The 22,399-nt window shown below is 47.7% G+C and overlaps 1 protein-coding gene across 2 annotated transcripts in view; it reads left to right on the top strand.

The window, feature by feature from the left end:
* The window catches only part of Eva1c (eva-1 homolog C), a 73,082-nt gene that overhangs the window by 29,948 nt on the left and 20,735 nt on the right, over positions 1–22,399 (top strand). For both annotated transcript variants that reach the window (XM_042687287.1, XM_042687288.1), the window contains 2 exons: positions 4,161–4,284; positions 11,468–11,620. In XM_042687287.1, the coding sequence (XP_042543221.1) occupies positions 4,161–4,284; positions 11,468–11,620 (277 nt within the window). The remainder of the gene's footprint in view (positions 1–4,160; positions 4,285–11,467; positions 11,621–22,399) is intronic.

A 22,399-nucleotide genomic window follows, 5' to 3' on the forward strand; every position in this document is an offset into this window, starting at 1 on the left:
AAATTATTGCAACATCCGATCTCTCCCTCTCCGTCTCTCCCTCTCCATCTCTCTGTGTCTCTGTCTTGTCCTTCTTCTTCCTTTCTCTCTTTCCTTGCATGTATATTTGTGATTATACAATCATGATCTTTGTGACTATATCAGTGATTATATATGACTGTGTAAGTCACGATTATGGCTTTCATGAGAGTCCAATTCACACCCATCACTTACAGGTGAGCTGTAATTGGCTTCTCAAAAAGATTATTTAAATATGAAAATCATTAGCAAATATTCCTATTTCTTTTCTCGAGAACTAAAAATGAACATGATTCAGATTCTAAAAGCTTACCTTGTAAAGTATGTCTAATACAGATAAGTGTTCATATAACTCCACTTTCCTTATGACCTTCTAACTTGCTTTCTTCACTCATAATTCAGGAAACTGTCAAAACTGATGGATGAGGATATAATTGTTATCAAGTTTGTTGCACTTTAAAAAAATTTTTTGCCACCAGGGCTTGAATTCAGGGTCGTGAGCACTGTCTCTTAACTTTTTTTGCTTCACACTGGTGCTTTACTACTTGAATCAAAGCTCTACTTCAAGCTTTCTTTTTTTGGGGGGGGCGGGAGGTCCAGTCGTGGGGCCTGAACTCTGGGCCTGGGCGCTGTCCCTCAGCTCTTCAGCTCAAGGCTAGCGCTCTACCATTTGAGCCACAGCGCCACTTCCGGCTTTTTTTCTTTTTGCTTATGTGGTGCTGAGGAATTGAACCCAGGGCCTCATGCATGCAAGACAAGCACTCTTCCACTGAGCCACCTTCTCAGCCCTACTTCCAACTTTCTTCTGGTTAGTTGGGGCTAAGAGTCTCAAAGACCCTTGGCTTTGAACCACAGTCCTCTGATCTTAGCCTCCTGAGTAGCTAGGATAACATACACAAGCCAGTGATACCTGACTTACAGTGTTCTTTTATAAGAATAAATCATATTTTAAAAATTCATTCTGTAATTGGAGGATGTTTTAATATTTTCAAATTTTTGTATTTATAGGCAGTGCTTCAGTGATCATTTTTATGGTGTATCTATGGTATATTACTAAAAATGGTATGCTTGAATCCTAGAGTATACATCACACACACACACACACACACACACACACACACACACACACCACATACAACTGTTGTCTACTCCATTCAAAGGGATGGTACAACTTGTACTTTTCCAGTAATAGGTAAGAGCATCTGATTCTGGACATCCTTATAACACGTTATGATCCTATTTTGCTACATTTGCCCATTTGCTATTAATAGACATTTATTCATAGACATCTCCTTACTGCAGCAAAGCTAAGTACAGCACCCCCCCCACCCCCTCCTTCAATCTACAGGCCCTCAGCTCCCACAAACACCCTAGGAGAAAGAGATTCTTTGCAGAAAACCACAGGTATCTCTGTGAAACAAACGGAACTTCCTAAAGAAGTGAGGGAAATAGCAATAACTGTCTTTGTTTTCAATGGTTTGCTTTCCCACTGGTAGCTACTGACATTATTCTTGCTGGGAGCTACTCTGAACAGCCTCTGTTGGATTTGTTCTTCTGAATCGAACCAGAAACTGGGGGAGAGGATTTTAAGTCATTCTTTTGTTTTGTTTTCATTGTTGTGTCATATTTGGGTAAAAATTTGGCATAAATGGAGGTGAAACAGTTTTAATGATGGTTTTCAGCTATTTATGGCTTTTTCTCTTTTGTGCCAGTACTGGGGCTTAAACTCAGGGCCTCAAGCTCTCCTTTAACTTTGGTGCTCTACCATTTGAGAAAGAGTCTCATGGACTTTTCTGCTTGGGCTGGCTTCTAACCTTGACCCTCAGGTCTCAGCCTCTGAATAGCTGGAGTATCAGGCATGAGCCACTGTGGCTGGCTTTCAATTATCCAAACAACTTGTATTCCTCCACCTCTGGCTACTCCACAATTTGTAACTAGTTGGTCAGGGTGAGCCACTGGGCCTGGATTTTGTTTCTTTAATGCTTCTGATGTTAGGATCTAACATTAAGATATTGCAAGGTATTCTCATTGCAGGTGTTGAGATGGAAATTGCTTGGTTTCTGTTAGCCATGGGAAATGTGGATGGGAGCTAAATTCACTAGGAGGCCTAACAAGAAATTGAATTAATGTTGGGTCACTCTTCCTAATGGCCAAAAAGGAGAGGCAACAATAATACAATGATGTAAAGACTTTTTTTTTCTAATTTTCACAGTTCATTGCTTCTAGTCAGAGAATCATATCAGAGTAGCCACGTGGCTGGTGAACACACCCGTAGAGTATGTACTTGTATGAATTCCCTTGAGGTGGTTTCCATACACAGATGGCTGACATGTTTCTTTGGGACATGAGAAGTCTGTTTCTTTGTGTGCCGGACCCCACCCCACATCGTCCCCCTGGACCAGCAGCCCTGTTGGTCTGTCTCCATTCCTTGCCCAGCTGCCTGCCGCCCATCCCAGGTACCTAGGCTGTCTGCTGCCATCCTAGGTGAACAATAAGAGTGTTGGTGGTACCCAAAGGACAGAAGTGCCCACTTTGTGAAAAGCAGCTGCTCCTGGCATGCGGGAGCTCTGTCACAGCCACGCACCCCTGAGGGAAGAGAGTGTTCCATTAGGCTGACAAGTTAGCATTTGTGAGCACAGTTCTGGTGTTGTTCTAAAGGTTGGTTTTCCAGAAACATCCCCACATGCTGCTTTTTCATTCAGAGATCAGGAATGAATTTCTTGTGTGCTGTTCGGATCACACAGGATGCTGAGGCAGAGCGCTTCCTGGAATAGAGTGAAAAACTGAAGGTAGACAGGGGCAGATGGCTGTACACCAAGATGATCATTGCTGGCCTCGCAGTGTTGACCAATGTCCACAGGAAGTCTTCTCTCTGCATCTCTGTATCACAGTTTAGACACAGCCTGTTCTGGGGCCTGCTCTGAGGTTGTCATAAAAAGCTCCCAGTGGCATCTGAGGGCTGTGTGTGCCATCCTCTGAGAGCCACATCTCCTGGGAACTGAAGGGGTTCCCTCAGACACTCTGATTGACAATCCACATCTGCAGGGCTTCTGAGGGTCAGGGAGACACGGGGTAGCCAGCATCCTTCCATGAGGACATGGCAGCAGGTGAGCTCCTGAGTCTGCCCCTCAGTTCACTCCCGAAATATTAAGTAGATTCTTGGGGGCCTTCTCCCTACTACGTGTGGCACCTTTTTTTTTTTTTTTTTTTTTACCAGAGTCAAGTCCAAAGGCTCTGAGCTTATAAACCAGGACCTGGAGGACGGCAGGACCACAATGGGGCTTACTGTGGTATGGGGTAGGGTGTTCAGAAGTGTCCACAGGACAGATTTGTTGACCAGGAGCTGGAAAAACATTAAGGGAGCATGCATGCACATGCATGTGCGAGAGACAGAGAGAGAGAGAGAGAGACAGGGAGAGACAGAGAGAGAGAAAGAGAGAGAGGCAGGCGCAAAGACAGAGACAGAGAAACAGAGATTTAAAGGAACGTTTTAGGTCAACAGATTGAATCTCCCACTAAGGAAATTGCCCCACAGAGAGGACGTAGGCCCCGTAGCCTTTACTTTGGGAGTCGGGATGAGATGCGCTCCAGGATCCCCTCAGGATTCCATCCGAGGATGGGAATCAGCTGTGACACTTATCCATTGGTTGTGTGCCTGGGCATAAGCTGGAACGAGTTTAGGGGCCTGAGGCCTCTGCCACTCGCGCCTCTCCTGGGGCCTGTGGAGGCTGTTTGTAAGGTGCGGTGCTGGTTTCTGACCCTCACAGCACTATGTTTTAAAGCTGAGGCCCGTCCTTGCCATGCCTGCCTCCAGACTATACTCACAGGTGTGGGACTGAGCTCCTTCCAGGTCCCAGAAGCCTTTGCAATGCAGTGCCTCTGCCAAGAGATTCAACCAGTCCTGGTTGACTGGATTGGCTGTTCGATGCGGCCTGGCTCTGCCCAATCAGGGTCTTCCTTTAGGAAAGATCAGCGGGGTAGAGAGCACCCCCTCCCACCCATACACAGTTCAGCTGTGACACAGCTCAGGCCAGATGGGGAGCCCACCCTCCCTCCCCAGAGTCCAGAGCAGCCCAGGCTAGGGGGCCAGCACATACTGTATGCAGTTTACAAGCCTATTCCTTTTCTACCCCTCCTTCTAGAAGGTGCTGGATGAGTGCCAGAACCAGCGGGCCTGCCACCTCCTGGTCAATAGCCGTGTCTTTGGACCTGACCTTTGTCCAGGAAGCAGTAAATACCTCCTGGTCTCCTTTAAATGCAAACCTAGTAAGTAAACTCAAAGGGGGCAGTGTGCTCGGGTTGGGAACCGTTTCCATTCACGCTCCTGAGGAAAACCTTTTGTCCACAGTGTTCATTCAGCTTTGAATATTGGGTGGGGCTAGGGAGGGAGGAGAGGTAGTCAGACAGACAGACAGAGACAGAGACAGACAGACATAGGGAGTCAGAGAGAGAGAGAGAGAGAGAGATGCTGGAGCTCAAACTCAGGGCTCAGCTTTTTCAACCATAGCTAGCACTCTATCACTTGAATTACACCTGTCACGGCTTCCAGCTTTGTGCTGGTTGGTAGAAGATAGAGTCTCTCAAATTTTTTTTTTTAGTCTTCCTTGGATTAGCTGTGAGTCGCGATCCTCAGCTCTCAGTCTCCAGTGCAGCTAGGATTACAGGCGTGCGCCTTGCGAGGTTTGGTTATCCTTTAGGAACAGTGACACAGTTGCTGTCAGAGTCCCCCACTTCTGATGTTGGGGAGCCTACTGCTCACACTTGCATGCACAGAGTCTTCTGGAGGAGAGAGAGGCAGGCTGGAGCCTGGCCTCTAATCTCATCCTTGCATTTTTCTCTGTTGCCTTCTGCTGTGGCTAACACACACTGGTTTTTATCATTAACCCATCATCAGGGGAGACTGGTTTGTCTTCAGTGACTGCATGGTTCTTGCAGACTTGGAAGGTATGCCTGAGAGAAGCCAAAGGGAATGCTGGCATGAGCCATAGTTAGATTAAGTTTATTCCCACGGGAGTTGGAGTACGTTTCCACCCTCGGAATGCTTGCCTTGGGGTTTACTCCAGGCCGCCATCATGGCATGTTGTACAGTGTAGTCTGGTTTTTTTTAAATTTCGTTTTAGAAAGTACTTATTTGATACCGACTGTACAGTATTACCATTGAGATTTTCCTTGTTCATTGGTGACTTGTGTGCTAATTTTTCTACATGCACACACATGTGAATGCACACGATGAAAATGTAAGCACCAAGAAGGTGAGGTGGCCTTTTACCATTACAATACCCAACCGGGCGTGTTCAGTGTGTTTAAGTACTGTGCAGAGTAACCAGAGCTTATAGCTCTGTGTGTGTGTGTGTGTGAGAGAGAGAGAGAGAGAGAAAGAGAGACAGAGACAGAGAGAGAGACAGAGAGAGAGAGAGAGAGAGAGATTCTTTGGTAAATCACAGAAATGTGTGCAAGGTTCCAAGTAAGGCTAAGTCTTCCATTCAGAGGCCAATGCCCCCATGCAGGAGGAACTGGCTACTGCAGAAGATTTGGCAAGGATCTGCAGAGCAAGTGATGATGGGTTGAGAACTCAGAGATGGAGACGGGCAGGACCAGGAAAGAGCGGCCTATACCGAATCTGGTGGCTGTGGGGAATGGGTAGTCTGATCTGGCCAGTGAAGGAGAGGAGAGATTAGAGCCAAGCAAGTAAGAAGGGAGCATGGCTGCAGGGCTGGAGCGGGATCCAGGGCTCTTGTTGCCAAGGAAGGACTCAGAGTCTGTCTTCAGGCTGGATCACACAGGGCTGTGTGTGAGGCTGTCTTGTAGATGAGAGGCAGAGCCTCTGCATAACCTGCTCCTCGGTAGACTGAGACCCAGCAGTTAGGGAGGTCAGAGGGAGGCTTTCTATCCCCTAGCTGCTGCTCCTGAGGGTCGTCTCCCTTATTTTCCCAGTTCCAGCTCCTGTATGACCTGTGTGCTGCTCACTGCTGCCCACTCAGTGGACTACAGAGCAATTGTGTCCCTCTTCTTGTGTTCCATGAAACCCACCATGATAGGAGTTTATGCACCCAGGAAATTTGCAAACACTACAAATCAGGGTCGGTTGGTTGGTTTTGGAGAAGGCTAGTTTACCAGCAAATCTGATAAGAACCTTTTTTCCCCCCACTAAGGTGTCTCATATTTGCCTCTTACCCCAATTTTACTACTTCAGGGAGTTGGGCTTTCTGGACCCAGACAGTTCAGGACTTGTGTCCGTTGCCTCTACGCGCTGCTGTGGAACCTCAGGCAATGGAGAGACACCTTCTAAGGCTGCACAGCTCAGTTGTAAAACAGAGATAATGTCCTTTCCACACAGGCTGCTGTGAAGACAATGAGCCCACGGTGTTTTGTGTAAGAAGCGTAGCAGAGGGCATATGTGGAGGAGAGCTCAGTCGTGGGAAGCGATGGTTCAATAGCAGATGGAAATAATTCCTCTAAAAAAATGTGACTAGAGGGAGGATGTGGTCTGTTCTCACTGCAGACACTTGTCCGTTAGAGTTTAAAACCATGGTACTAGTGACCAAGTGTCTGTCTGCACCTTACTAGCACCATGTACCTGTAATTGTAAGCAGTGCCAGGAATGAAACACTCCTACCATGATAGATCACAGTCCCTGCCCAAGCCATTGCTGATATGCAAATGTGTACACGCTATACCTGGCTTACAATGGTTGGATTAACAATGTTTAGATTGTATATGGCGGATATACTGTACAACTGTATATTTAATCCTAGCCTTCTAGGCTGAAAGAGGAAGATGAAGAACTTGAAGGCAGCCTGGGGTTCATAGTGATTTTTTTGTTGTTGTTGTTGTTGGTTGTGGGGCTTGAACTCTGGGCCTGGGCGCTTCCCTGAACTTTTCAGCTCAAGGCAAGCGCCCTACCACTTGAGCCACAGCGCCACTTCTGGCTTTTTCTGCTTATGTGGTGCTGAGGAATCGAACCCAGGGCCTCATGCATACAAGGCAAGCATTCTACCAATGAGCCACCTTCCCAGCCCAGGGTTCATAGTGATTTAAAAACAAATCAGAACTTAATGTATTTAACACACCTACCCGCTGCACATCCTATGTATTAGCACATGCACATGTTTCCCCTTGTGATGGAATGGCTGGCTGGGAGCTGGGGCTGACACTACATAACACCGGGAGGAAGGATGGTCCTGCATATGGCTAGCTAAGCTGGGAACAAGCAAAATCCAAAATTCAGTGTCAACCAACCAATCAACACACACACAATTCAAAGTAGAATTTCTACTAACTCTACAGTTGTAACTCATAAGTGTAGGTTTTCCACTATTCTGAGCAGTATGAAAACATTTTTTGTCATAGGACCCTGACCCACACAGAAAGGTACTTATCTCTTGGTCCAGCCCACTGTCTCTATGCTGAGTATGCTACCTGCCCGTTGATCACTGGGTAGTACCTTGATCATCAGATGGAATGTCACAGTATCCCGGGGCCTGTGCTCAAAGCAGTCTTACTTCATTCCTCACAATGTCACCACAGTACGTATTGGTGTTAGCAATTTTATAGCATACCTTGTTATAACTGTTCTATTTTAATATTAGCTGTTGTTAATATCACAAATTAGACTTTTTTTTGTCCGTTGTGGGGCTTGAACTTGTAGCCTGGGCACTGTCCCTGAGCTCTTTTGCTCAAGGCTAGTGCCCTAACACTTTGAGCCACATCACTACTTCTAGTTTTCTGGTGATTAATTGGAGGTAAGAGTCTCATGGACTTCCTGCCCGGGCTGGCTTTGAACTGCAATCCTCAGATCTCAGCCCACTGAGATTAGCTACCAGTGCCCAGCTCACAAATTAGACTTTACAATGGGTGTGTACATTATAGAAAAAACATTACATATATATAACTATATATATAATATATAGTCCAATAATAACCACAGTTTTAGGCACCCACTGAGGTGCTGGGATGTTCCCCGTGGCTAAGAGGGAATAACTGTATATAGAATCGGAATTCAAGATTAACTGAAGACCCAGAGCAGACACCAGGCTATTTATTATGCTCACAACATCCTAGCCTTCTCTCATCATTTGATAAGAGGCAGATCTACCAGGAGGGAAATGAAATAAATGAACAGCTAAGAACATGGGCTCACACCTGCAATTCTAATTACTTGGGAGGCAGAGATTAGGGGAATGCCATTCAAGGCCAGACTAGGCATAAAAGGCTTGTGAGACTCCATCTCAACCAATGGCTGGGTGCAGTTGCATGCTCCTATTATCCCGGCTACAGGGGGAAGCACAATGGCTGGGAAGCACAATAGGAAGAGCACAGGCCGGGCCAGCCTGGGCATAAACTAAGACTCTATCTCAAAATAACCAATGTAAAAAGGCTAGAGGCATAGGAGGAGTGAGGGAGTGCCTGTTAGCAAACTTGTAGCCCTGAGACCAAACCCCAATGTAGCCCCAAGGAAAAGTAAACAGGTCACTTTGTGGTAAGAGGGCCCCTTACCTTCTCACTAGATTCTCAGCATAACTGCTTAAACCCTGAGCCAAGGAAAAGTTTGTTTTCTTTTTCCAAGTAAAAAGAACACTAAATCTGACTGTGCTTTCAGAGGATTGACTCTTTTCAGTGAGTCATGTCTGCAGTGGCAGGATGCTGGGAACATGGTTTGGGAATAAGGATAAAATCTTAGCCATTTGCCAGACAGTGAAAGGCCAAGGTGAACCAGGGCATTTCCACAGAGGGGGCCTGGCCGACCTGTCCGAGGGCCGGAGCTCCTGCCAGCCAGGAGAAACGTGGTCTCGCCGTGTCACGGAGGCTGGCCTGGAATGGTCAGTCCTCCTGCTTCCGCCTCCAGGATGCTAGGAGGATACAAGCGAGAGACCATGTCCAGCTTCTGTTCCGATTTGGGTAGAGAGGCTCGGGAACTGAAAAGTGACGGAAAAGGTGGAGAAAGTCTAATTGATACTTTGGATATTACTACTTAGTTTCTACTTGGGGGTTCTTTTCTTTCGTGTTTTCAATTTGGAATGTGAACATCACTGATTCCAGGCTTCTGCGGTGGGACTCAGTGCATTGCTCAGACATCTTTGGAAGGCTTATGTGGGTGAGGGTTGTTTGAATGGTTTCCATTGCAAACCACAGTAAAAAAAAAAAAAAAGCACCTGACATATTAGCCCAACATAGCACATACAACTAGAAGGCAATTTTAAAAACAGAGCTGCGTTCATCCTTGTATTCCTTTTTTTTTTTTTTGGACATCCTTTGAAATTATTTTAAGCTATTCTTTTGTTTTTTAAACTAGGGCTGGAACTCAAGGCCTGAGCACTGTCTTTTAATTTTTCCACTCAAGGCTGATGTTCTACCATCTGAGCCACTACTTTACTTCTGGCTTTTTGCTGGTTAATTGGAGATAAGTGTCTTATGGACTTTCCTGCCAGGACTGGCTTCAAACCATGAACTTCATTTCTCAGCCTCCAAAGTAGCTGGTATTACAGGCATGAGCCACCAGAGCCCAAATGGCTCTTGAAAATGTAACACAAAATATGCAGAGGAGATGAAAACACCTTTCCAGAGGGCTGTTTGGGTATCAGATCCATTAATACAGCGAAAACTCAGAGGAAACTCCTGGTGGAGAGAATGTGCTTGATGAATATTAGTTATTGTATAGTATAACATTCGCCTATTTTAAGTGTACAGTTTAGGACTATAGTAAATTTACTCACCAGTGTACCCATGCTCTAGCCCAGCTCTAGAATATTCCATTTTCTGAAAGATTTCCTGTGATCATTTGCTGTCCCTCTTCGATCACACCTCTGTCTCAGGAAACCACAAATCTATATTCTGCTTCTCAAGATTTGCCTTTTCTGGCTGTGTCGAATACATAGGATCAGGTACTACATAACAACATATTGGTCAGTATCAGAGGCCACATCTAAGACGGTTGTCCCTTAAGAATATAGCACCTGAAAATACCTATCACTAGTATTTCCATGGTCTCTTTTTCTGTGTTTAGCTATGTGTAAGTAGAGAAATGCTCACCAGTGTGTAATAATTGCTGTAGTATTCAGTGTAGTAACATGCATGCAGGTTGTAGATCATTTGTACAATTTGCAGATCTTCATACCTTGGAAAAATTCCCAGCTGGGTACCACATCTGTAATTCTAGATACTCAGGAGACTGAGAGCTCAGGATCACCATTCAAAAGGCAAGAAAGTTCCTGAGACTCATATCTCCAGTTAGCCATCAGGAAGCTGGAAGTGGAACTATAGCTCAAGTGGTAGAGCACTAGCCTTGAGCAAAAATGTTAAGAGACAGCGCCCAGGCCCCAAGTTCAAACCCCAGTACTGGAGCACAAAAAATAAATTCTCAAGAATTCAATGTATAGCCTCAAAATTAAGAAGATGAGGGGAGGGGCGGAAAGGGGAGGGATGGGTGAAGATGTTGAAATGAGTGACCCTCATCAAGATACATCATATTCATAAACTGCTTTGTGAAATGGCAACTCCTTTGTACAACTACCTAAAGACACGAATTTAAAAAAAGGAAAAATATTCCAACAACACATGCCCTGGAATAGAATCCAGTGGTAAGACAATATGAGACTGCACTGTGCCCTTTTATCTGTGGGGACATGTTCCAAGACCCCCAAGTGGATGTTTAACATGCATTGATTTTTAAAATATGTACAGACCTATGAGGAAGTTTAATTTATACATTGGGCACTGTAAGAGATCAGCAGCCACAATAATAAAATAGAACGGCTGTAACAATTGCTGTAATAAAAGTTATGTCTATCTCTCTGGAATTTTCCACTTAATATTTTCCAACTGGATTTGATCGCAAGTGACTTATATCTTAGAGGAAAAAAAAACTGGAACCTCTTATTGCAGAGGGAGATTACTATAAATAATATGCATTAAATGATCCAAAGCCTGTGTCTGAAGTGTTAGTGAACATTATTTTTAAAAATAAAATCATTGTTAAAATTTCTCTGCCCACTTGAGTCTGTCCATTTCCTAGCAAAGGATGGAATTTGCTTTTATATCATTTCTCTCTGTTTAAACACATAATGGAAGTGCCAGGTAGAGGGCTGGGGCTGTTTTACTGGGTGCAGTTCACCTGTGTGAGTCCCAAGCTAGCATTTGAGAAAAGTCATAGTTGAGCAATCTGTGACCTCATGTGGAGAGAAACTTCCTGCCTGGTCAGGAAGCCACACACAAGTGACAAAAGTTGGCATCCAGGACTTAAACAGCCTGTCCCGTCCTCTATCCCTCCCTGCCCTCCATTCGAAACAGGGTGAGCCACCTGCTTCCTGCGGAGCAGCACTTGTTTTGGGGGGACCTGAGTGGGCAGGGCCGTCCTGAGGTCTCGGCTTACTGAAGTGACTGTGGCTGGAACGGGGTTCACGGATTCCTTCTGTGGGAAGCTGATGGTGCTTCTGTTTTTGTTTCTACCCAGATGAATTAAAAAACAAAACAGTGTGTGAAGACCAGGAACTGAAACTGCACTGCCATGAATCCAAGTTTCTCAACATCTACTCTGCGACCTATGGTAGGAGGACGCAGGACAGGGACACCTGCTCCTCAGAGGCCCAGCCACTCCCCCCGTTCGGTATGTGAGCCTATTTGGTTATTGTTGGGGTGCTGTTGGCATGGATTAGCGTCCTGGGTTCCCAAAGGAAGGAATCATGACAGGGCTATACCTGCGTGAGAGGAAGCCACGGGCAGGAAGAGTCGCCTCCCTCCAGGTCAGCCTTCTTCTGCCCCCGATTCCTGGCTCTGTCGTTCAGTAACTGGATAATTGACTGACGGAGTACTTGGGCTCCTGCTGTATACAGGGTTTTGTTGTCGGCCATGACGGGTTCTCAGCTGCACAATCATGGAACTGACCTTCCAGCAGTGCAGGAGGAGGCCATGAGAGGGAACTAAGTGAGAACTAACACAGTCAGCCCTCCCTTCATCCGCCCTCCATCACGGGTTCTGATTCTGGGAACTCAGCCAGTCTCAAGTTGAAAATATTTGGGAAAAAACTGCCAAGGGCTGGGAATGTGGCTGAGTGGTAGAGTGCTTGCCTGGCATGCATGAAGCCCTCCCTGGGTTCGATTCCTCAGTACCACACAACTGGCGCTATGGCTCAACTGGGGAGAGTGCTAGCTTTGAGCACAGAGAGACTCGGGGACAGAGCCCAGACCCTGAGTTCAAGCCCCAGGGCTGGGAGAAAAAAACACAACAACCTGCCAATACTTAACTCTTTTCTCCTTATCTTTATTTCCTGAACAATACAGTATAATAATTAGTATGTACATGGATTTATATTGCATTACGTATTCTAAATAATCTGGAGATGAGATGATCCAGAGATGATTTAGAGCATAGGAGGGCTGGGTGCTAGTGGCTCACACCGTAATCTAGCTACTCAGGAGACTGAGACCTGAGGACTGAGGTTCAAAGCCAACCTTGGCAGACTAATCCTTGACACTCTTTCTTATCTCCAATTAACTAGCAAAAAGTCCAAGGTCATGGCTCAAGTGATAGAGTACTAGCCTTGAGCAAAGAGCCAGCAAGACCGAAAGGCCCTGAGTCCAAGCTACAGCACTGAGGGGCTGGTGGGGTGGGGGGTGGGGGAGGGAGGAAGGAAAGGAGAAAGAAAGGCAGGGAGGGAGAGAGGGAAGAAGGAAAGAAGAAAGGAAGGAAGGGAGACAGATAGAGAAAGAAAGAGGACTGTGTAGGTTATCTGCAAGTACCACACCCCCGTGTACGAAGGACTTGAGGACATGTGGATTTTGGTATCTGCAAGGGGCCAGGAACCCATCCCCCACTGACTGGGGACCAACGGTCACATGTCAGGTGCGCGAGAGTCTAAGGAGAGAAGCCCACAGGGAAGAGAGGTGGAGAAGGCTGGGCACTGTGGAGAGGGGAATCTTCTGGAGTGACAGGCATGCCAGACAGATTTGGAGGGAGTGCGGGAGGGCTGGAATGAGCATCCTGATAGAATGGAAGAGCCATCTCAAGTCCTTGAAGCTGGACTGGATCTACAGTACTCAGCAAGAAGAGCCAGCAAGTCATGCCTAGAAGTCTGCAGTTGGGAGCTAAGAGATGATGTCATAACAGGACCCCCATGGCTCCAGCCATCAAATGCAGCAGCCCAGACAGAGAGAAGCACAGAACAGAGAGGATTACAGTGTGTGTGAGCACGTGCATGCATGTGTGCATGTGCGTGTGCATGTGTGTGTATGTGTGTGTGTGCGTGGTGTGTGCAGAGTGGGGCAGATTGTAAGGAATTGGTTTACTAGATTATGGAGTTGTGGGCTGGGAGATGTGGCTTCGTGGTAGAGTGTTTGCTTAGCACACATGAAGCCCTGGGTTCGATTCCTCAGCACCATAAACTTGACACTGTGGCTCAAGTGGTAGAATGCTAGCCTTGGGCAAAAGAAGCTTGGGGCCAGGCCAGACTCAGCACTGGTTAAAAAAAAAAAAAAAGATTATGGAGTAGCAAAGTCAAATCTGCAGTGCAGGTTGGCTGGCTGGAGACCTATAGAAGAGACGATGCTGTGGTCTTGAGTTTGCTACTGTGAGTGCAGCATTACCCATGATTCCCTAAGGGCTCAAAGGAAGGACAGGCTAGGGAATCCATTGTCCTTGCCGTAAGGAGTGGAGAACCTGGCTGTACTGTGTCCATGCCCTAGGGCTTTGCGGAAGCCACACTGAACCAGTGAAGGACTGCCACACTGAACCAGTGAAGAACTGGTCTACCTGGTGGAGGAGCTTTCAGAACAGCAAAGCGCTCAGGCTGCCGCGTGGACGTACTTGGCTGCTTGGAGTCAGATTTTCAGTGAGACTCAAGAAAGCTTTGGACGATTCGAAGCCTGGCCAAAGAAGGAGCTAAGAAAAAAAGCATAGAAGGGCGTGGTGGAGAAACAGCTTGCCGAAGAGATTAGCATGGACACACATCAGCAAGTTGCTTTTACATCAGGATAATTGGAAAGAGGCCTGCAGTCAAGCCGACCTGGTGCAGCTCGTGCCTGTACTAGACTTTGGCAGCCGTGTGGTTTTGACCTCGCAGGCATGCAGAACACGAGTTATGGCGGCCTGGTGACTTCCCCTGAGAGTTCAGAGGAAAGCCTGGGAGGCCAGGCTGAGGTAGCCACTGAGTCAGAGTCCCTGCAGAGAACACCCCCTGGGGACATGCTCACTGGAACCAGGGGAGAGAGCAGCAGAGGGACCCTCGGAAGGTGTGGTGCCGGCAGCAGGTGGAAAGCTGAGGAAGGGAGCAGGTAACCATGGAGCCTGCGCCAACAAAGCCAAGGCCTTGGGAGCCCACCCCACACTGCAGCGTGAGCAAGATGCCAGGCTTAGTGCTTTAGGCTTTAATGTCTACCCTGCTAGATTGCAGTCTTGCTTTGGGATGCTTATTCTTTGCAATTTCCATTTGTCCTCCCTTTAGACTAGAATGGCTACTAGATTAGAACAGCTACTCAGGAGGCTGAGATCTGAGGATTGCTGTTGGAAGCCAGCCTGGGCAGGAAAGCCTGTGAGACTCTTATCTCTAATTAACCACCAAAAGAAAGCCAGAGTGGCCGTGCTAGTGGTTCATGCCTGTCATCCTAGCTACTCAGGAGGCTGAGATCTGAGGATCTGAGGTTCAAAGCCAGCCTGGGCAGGAAAGTCCGTGAGACTCTTCATCTTTTTATTTTATTTTTTTTGTCAGTCATGGGGCTTGAGCTCTGGGCCTGGGCACTGTCCCTCAGCTCTTCAGCTCAAGGCGAGCACTCTACCACTTGAGCCACAGTGCCACTTCCGGTTTTCTGAGTGATTTATTAGAGATAAGACTCTTTTGGACTTTCCTGCCCAGGCTGGCTTTGAACTGCAATCCTCAGATCTCAGCCTCCTGAGTAGCTAGGATTACAGGCATAGAGCCACTGATGCCTGAACTCCGAGACTCTTTATCTTTATCTCCAATTGACCACCAGGAAACCGGAAGTGGTGTTGTGGCTCCAGTGGTAGAGCTCTCACCTTGAGCTGAAGAGCTCAGGAACAGCAGGCCCAGAGTTCAAGCCCCATGACCAACAACAAAAACAAAGAGAGAGAGACAGAGACAGAGAGTGAAGGAAAGAAGGAAGAGAGAGAGAGAGAACGAAAGAACGAAAGAAAGAAAGAAAGAAAGAAAGAAAGAAAGAAAGAAAGAAAGAAAGAAAGAAAGAAAGAAAGAAAGAAAGAAAGGCGGGCAAAGTAGAGCTGTGGCTCAAGTGGTGGGTGCTGGCCTTGAGCAAAAAAAAAGCCTCAGAGACAGCATCCAGGTCCTGAGTTCAAGCCCCAGGACTGGCAAAAAAAAAAAAAAAAAGAAGAAGGAAAGAAGGAAGGAAGGAGGGGAGGGAGGTTGGAGGAAGGAAAATAAATATAAGCCAGAAGCCAGTGGCTCATGCCTGCAATCCTAGCTACAAAGGAGGTTGAGATCTGAGGACTGCGGTTCAGAGGCAGCCCAGGCAGGAAACCCCTGAGAGTCTTATCTCCGATTAATCACAGAAAAACTGGAAGTGGAGCTGCAGCTCGGGTCGTGGAGCACTAGCCTTGAGCAAAAGGAGGTTAGGGACAGCACCCAGGCCCAGAGTTCAAGGCCCAGGTCTGGCCACCCTCCAAAAAAGAAGAAAAGAAAAATATTGCTAACAGCGATGTCTCCCCATGGCTGCCCCTGGACACAGAAAATCAGTTTTGAGTTACAGCCACAGGCGCAAGGACTTTGCCTGAATCTTAGATGAGAACCCGGACGCTCCCATTTAGCGCTGGACCAGGCTTCGGTGGTAAGAGCACTGAGGACAGAACCAGCGTGTCTGACTCGCGAGGACACGCACCGTGGGACACAGTAGCCCGTGTCCTCTCAGAGTTCACCTGAGGACATGCCATCGCCTACCGCATTTAGAAGTGGGGACTTTGGGTGGTGACTAGGACTAAGTAGCCCAGTGGAGACCCCATGATTGAATACGGGTGACTTGCAGAGGAGAAAGGGGGAATTCAGCAGCGGCACACGCACACATTCCCTGTGTCCGTGTGTGACAGCACCGCTCCCATGTTGTCCTCACAGGTGGGTCCTTTTGATTGTGGACCAGAACTGTGAGACTTCTTTTCTTTATAAGATTATCCAGCCTCAGGTACTTTGTTACAGTAACTAAAACTGGACTAAAGCAGGCCTGTACCATATCCTGAGAAGCCTGTTCTGTTGAGAATGGTGGAAATCTGTTAGAGGAAAGTCTTGGCAGACCTTCTCCACCAAGACAGGCTGGGGTGGGAATTTGCTGGAAGAATGGGGTCTTGTCTGCAGAGATTGGGCTGCTCCATGGGCAGCAAGAGGGGCACATGCAAAGGTGGTCTCCACGGTCTGTGAGTGGCTCTCATCGGCTCCCTTGACCTGAGTTCCTTAGATTCCATCCTCCTCTCACATACTACCTTAGTGCACTCAGGCAGAAGCTGTATGGGTTCCTTCCCCCCCTCCCCTTCCCTCCCTGCTTCAGCCTTGGGTAAAGGGACAGTGTCCAGGTCATGGGAGGAGTCTTGGTACTCTGGCTTGCCCAGACCCTTTGCCAAGGAAATGCTCTTACTGCTTTCATACCATTCTCTGGGGCAGGGAGCTTTCTGATCTTAGCTGGGCAATAGACCCTTGCTGATCTAACTCCTTTGGGCAAAAATGGCTTCATTGAAAGAAAGTACCCAGGGTTTGGAGGCATGGCTGGTAGAGCACCAGCCAATGAGCAAAAACATCAGATACTGAGTTTGAGTCTCAGTCTTGGACAAAAACAAAAAACAACGGAGACTTTCATTATGCAAGAAATTCTTCCGGAGGGGCTTCAGGGGGTTATATGGGCTCTGTTTTCTGCTGTACACATTCTGCTTCACACACACACACACAACCACCACCACCACCACGTTTTTCTTTATTTGGTAGTACTGGGGTTTTAAAGTCAAGGCTTTGAACTTTATTGGCAGGCATTTTTGGCTGGGGCCTGCCCCACACCAAGATCCTATCTCAGCCTCCCATGTGGCTGGGATTACAGGCGTGTACCACCCGGCCCCACCATCATTTCTTATATAGAGGAGGGCGTGCCATTTCTCAGACTGACTAAATCTAACTTGGCTGTGTGTATTTTGGACAGCAGCACCAAGCAACCATTTTGGCTGATCTTCTGAGCCAACTTCCTTCAGCCATGTTGGCAGGAGTACTGGGTGAATGGCTTGCCTGGGTGGTCTGCCGCCTTACCCATGAGAAAGCTGGATGGAAGCTGGCTTTCTATGGAACGGGCATCAGCTAAGGCAAGGGCTGTACCCTCCAACCTCTTTGTCTATATTTTGTTAGCAATAAGATTCCTCTCATTTGGCCTAAGCTGGCCTCAAACTTTCAGTCCTGCCTGCCTTGCTCTAGTGAGTAGCTGGGTTTCAAGGTGTTCACTACCACACTCAGACAAGCACACCTGTCTGCCACCTGACTCCTGCTCCCAGGGACAGCGTTGTCTCTTTAGTCTGGTCTGTGTGCTGAGCAATGAGGACATCTCTGACCTGGGGCTGCCTCCCTTCTTCACTCCAGAGTGGAAAGGATTTCCTTTGCACTGAACAGAGCACATCCCAAACTCCAACCCTGCAGTGCGCCCGGTACACTCAGCACACGTGTAGACACAGCCGCAGTTCGGTGTCTCTGTGCCCTTCCCTCGGGACCTCTGCGGCGTTCTGAGCGCGGGCCTCCGGGCCTTTGCCAAGCTGTCCCTTTGGCCCGGACCGTGTGGCTGACTCTGCCTCAAGATGAAGGAATCAGGTTGCATGACACCTGTCAGCACAGTGCCTCATCCCTGTCCCTCCCACTGCTTTTCTTCCCGGTGTGGGAGGAGCCAGGCCGTCCGTGTTTGCGCTCTGCGCACCTGCGCCTGCGCAGACCCTGTGAGGCGCTCACGAACCAGGGCCGCCGCAGCGCGGCTGGAGAGGCACGGGTGCGGCCGCAGGCTGGGAGTGGGGCCTGGTATTTTCATAGCTTCCAACCGCTTAGGAGACGCTGGAAATCCGGGTTTCTGGAGAGAGAAAAAAGGTGAATTGTTCCAACTTTTCAAACACTGAGTGAGCCAATCAAAACATGCCAAAACAGGCCGCATCCGGGCTCCGAGTGCCAGTGTGTAAGAGCTGGCTCTTCACTGCCGGCTCTGGCTGTGGCTTGGCCACAAGGCCGTGAAGAAGGGGAAGGGGCTGTGACATTTTCCTCTGGGCTCAGCTTGAATCTGGTCAGAGGAGCGCATGGGAGTCGAGAGCAGATCTCGTCACGGGCCTCTGGCAGGGGGCTTGCCGGCGATTGGCATCTGGAACATCTGGTGTGAGAGGATGCTCTGTGTTCCTTTCTTCTCGCACATAAGCAAATACTATCATCACCACCATCATCATCATCACTATCACCATCGTCATCGTCGTCATCATTTTTCTTCTCTACAAACACCATAATCACATTGAATTGAAACAAGAAAAGGATTCAGAGGCTGGGAATGCGGCTCAGTGGTAGAGTGCTTGCCTAGCATGCCTGAAGCCCTGGGTTCGATTCCTCAGTACCACATACACAGAAAAAGGCTGGAAGTGGTGCTGCAGCTCAAGTGGTACAGTGCTAGCCTCGAGCAAAAAGAAGCTCAGAGACAGTGTCCAGGCCCTGAGTTCAAGCCCCAGGACTGGCAGGAAAAAGAAAAAGATTCAGATATGAATTTTGCTCATTAAATGAGATACTGATTTTTCTAGATTTTTTTCCCAAGGCCTGCTGTCTAGGCAGAGAAATGTTTTATATAATAGCATTTACATTTTGGCTTTTTCTTTTCCTCCTTTAGTTTTCTATCACATATATTCTTTATTGTGCTGACATTGTTGCTTGAACTCAAGGTCTTGCTCTGCTTGTCTTTTTTTGCTCAAAGCTGGTATTGTTCTACCACTTGAGCAATAGCTTCACTCCTGGATTTTTGCTGGTTAGTTGGAGATGAGTCTCACATACTTTTCTGCCCAGGTTGGATTCTAAAGGAGATGCTCAGATCTCAGCCTCCTGAGTAGCTAGGATTATAGGTGTGAGCCACTTGTTTCTAGCTCTTAGATTATTGTTGTTGGTGGTGGTCATGGGACTTGAACTCAGGGCTTGAGCTCTTTTGCTCAAGGCTAACATTCTACCACTTTGAGCCACAGCTCCACTGTGGGTTTTCCGGTGGTTTATTGGAGATAAGAGTTTCACGAACTTTCCTGCTCAGGCTGGCTTTGAACCGTGATCCTCAGATCTCAGCCTCCTGAGTAGCTGGGATTACAGTTGTGAGCCACCAGAGCCCTGCCTTCATGAATGTTTATTGATCTCTTCCTACCATCTTGTGAAGGAGATACATTCCACAATTTAACCATTCCCTCATGGCTGAATAGCTTTTGTTGATTCTGACTTTCAAAATATTATGAATAATATATGATGAGCTTGTGCCTGTAGCTAGTGCTCTCTCTCTCTCTCTCTTGAATTATTTTCTTGGGATAAAGTCCCAAACGTTTTACAGAAAACGAATATGCCCATGTTTACCGTTCTTCATACGCCTCATCTGAATCTTTCCCAAAACTTTTTGTTGCAATTAACACTTTAACTACTGGGGTGTGACTGTGGCTTTCCCAGAATCGGGACATCCCGTTGATCTCCATGAAGGTTCTGTTTGCCAGGGAGAAAACGAGCCCACAGTGTTGGTTCGGTTTGCCTTTCTTGGATCGTGAATGGCCTTGAGTCATGATGATTCTGTTTGTCCTTTTACACATCATCCCTCTGGCTTTTCTCCTCTCGTTGGTCTTCAGCTGAGTGATGGGTTTTGAGAATTTTTATGAGCTCTTGGCACAGTAGAGAGAGGAACCTTTTCTGTGGTTTTACTTTTTGCTTTCTTGGGGTGCAAGGATGGACCACAGGCCCTTCTGCATGCCTCACAAGTACTCTACTGCTGAGTGCGTCCCTGGCCACGCAAGGGAGGTTTGTTATCTACATCTAGGTCTGCTTAGATTTTGTTTTGCATACATATATATATACATATATTTGCACATACATATACATATATATATATATATATATATATACACTTTTCCTCAGAAAAGTCAGGTTGTTGTTGTTGTTGTTGTTGTGTGTGTGTGTGTGTGTGTGTGTGTTTGTGTGTGTGTACTACCTCACCCTCAAGTTACCATCATCATCACCACCATCACCATCACTGGGCACCTGTGCCTGGAAAAACCAAAGGGTTGCCTCAGTCCACTCACCCTTTTGAGCATTCTGAGGCGAGGCTGGGTTACACCAGTCTCAGGAGAGTCTCTGAGTTCTGGGGCAGAGGGAGGAGAGCCGTGTCACTGGTTCCACACGCCGTGTCCTGAGTGGGTCCCATCTGGGGTGCATCAGGGTGGGGCGGGCACTGGAGCGGTGAGCGTTAGTCACATACCACACCCCAGTCTTGGGTCATCATCCTGCACACAGACCATTAATTCTATCTGTCTGGTGCAGTGGGGTGAAGGGCAAAGAGTCAGCTGGTTCTCAAGGTCAAGAACAATGGTCTGAGGCAGCCTGGGTCCATGGTGCGCATGGCAGTCTGTCTGTGCCAACTGCAGTTGCATGGGAAGTCCTGTCCTGAAGCTGCGCTTATCCTCAGGATATAAAGATCCTTAACACTGGCCCTGGATTTTCTCTACAAGGCCCCCACAGCTAGCTCCCTCCCGCCGCCCAGTCTCAAAGCAGCACCCACTGGCTTAGGGCTTGCTTACCCAGCTATCCACTTGCAGATTTCAAAATGTGTATTCCATTTTCCATAACATGTGGAGCCTCTTCTACCGTACCATCTGAGCCAGGACCTTGGGGCTCAGACCTGCGAACTTAGTTCCTTGGGAAGCGGAGAATGAGGGGGCCATGGTATAAGGCCAGCCTGGAAAGAAATGAGGCCAGGCTGGGAAGAAAAGTTCAAGAAACTCCTTTTCTACCCATAACCAGACACAGTGGCATGTGCAACAAGGGAGGCTGATACTGGAGGATCATGGAATGAGGTCAATGGGGATAGAAAAGTTCAAGAAAAAGAAGTGGAGGGAAGCTGGGTTCAGTGGCATGCCTGTTCCCCCAGGGAGGACAAGAAGCCCTAAAGTAGGTGGCTCAGAGCTCAGTCATGCCTTTGAGAGGAAAGCTGGACCCTAGCCTAAAAATAAGCAGTGAAACCCAGACTGAACTTGCCTAGCAAGCGTCACGCCTTGAGTTGAAAGTCTCCACTATTGAAAACTGGTTGCTGGTGGCTCACACCTGTAATCCTAGCTACTCAGGAGATCTGAGGATCATGGTTCAAAGTCAGCCCAGGCAGGAAAGTCCATGAGACTCTTATCTCCAATAAACCACCAGAAAACAGAAACTGGCACGGTGGCTCAAGTGGTAGAGCGCTCACCTTGAGCAGAAGAGCTGAGGGACAGTGTTCAAGCCCCATGACTGACCAAAAATTAAAAAACAATCTCCACTACTTGAAACAAAAAAAGAGAGCACTTGACTCCTTGTATGTTTGAACGGAGATAGACCTGAGTTCTTCATCCTGAGGATGTTTCACCCAAAGCCACTTCCAAGAGATCTTAGAGCAAGTCAGTGCCCCCTGAATCTGACCTCCTCCTCCATGGAAGGGAGCCTGGAAGGTTGGAAGGGATGAGGCTTCCCAAGAATGGAGCACAGGGGTGCGGCTTCAGAAAGTCCCCCGGCTGGCCGTGCCCTGCCGTGTGTCATTTCCTGCTACAGTCCCATTTTCTGGGTGGGCTCCAAGGATTCTGCTGTTTCCTTAATAAAGAAAAGAATGAGAAATGGGCACACAATGGGCAACAGGGCCGGGGCGAGGCCTTCCCGGGGCTACGCGTGGGCAGGCCTGGACTTTCCAGCCAGCATCGAGGGGCCGGCAGCTCCCACTGCCAAGACAGGGCCACGGAGGAGCAGCCAGCCCAATTATCCACATAAACACGGGCTGTGCAGAGCGATTAACTGCAGTCCTGGGGTTTAACTATTGCCAAAAACGAAAATTAAAGTGGTTGAGTATCTTGTTATCACATGCGCTGTGGGGGAGTAAATAGCACAGTTTGCCAGCAGCAGAGGATACGAACGAAATGCACGGGGGAGGGAATAATAACCACTCTGTAAAAATGACAAGGAAACGGGAAGGGAGGAAGGAGAGGGAAAGAGGGGACGGCTACACTAGGCAAAAGGCAAGGCATGTACACATCACCTGATGCGGAAGACATAACTTGTATTGTCAAAGCTCATAGAATTCACAACTTTATAGACCATGATTATGGCAATTTGCCTTGTGAAGGTTAAAATGTGTGTGTGAGTTTAAGTGTCACTATTCCACAATACTGTGAAATATGTGAA

The sequence above is a fragment of the Dipodomys spectabilis genome, unplaced genomic scaffold, assembly GCF_019054845.1.
Source record: "Dipodomys spectabilis isolate Male_0828 unplaced genomic scaffold, ASM1905484v1 ptg000107l, whole genome shotgun sequence".
NCBI lineage: Eukaryota > Metazoa > Chordata > Mammalia > Rodentia > Heteromyidae > Dipodomys > Dipodomys spectabilis.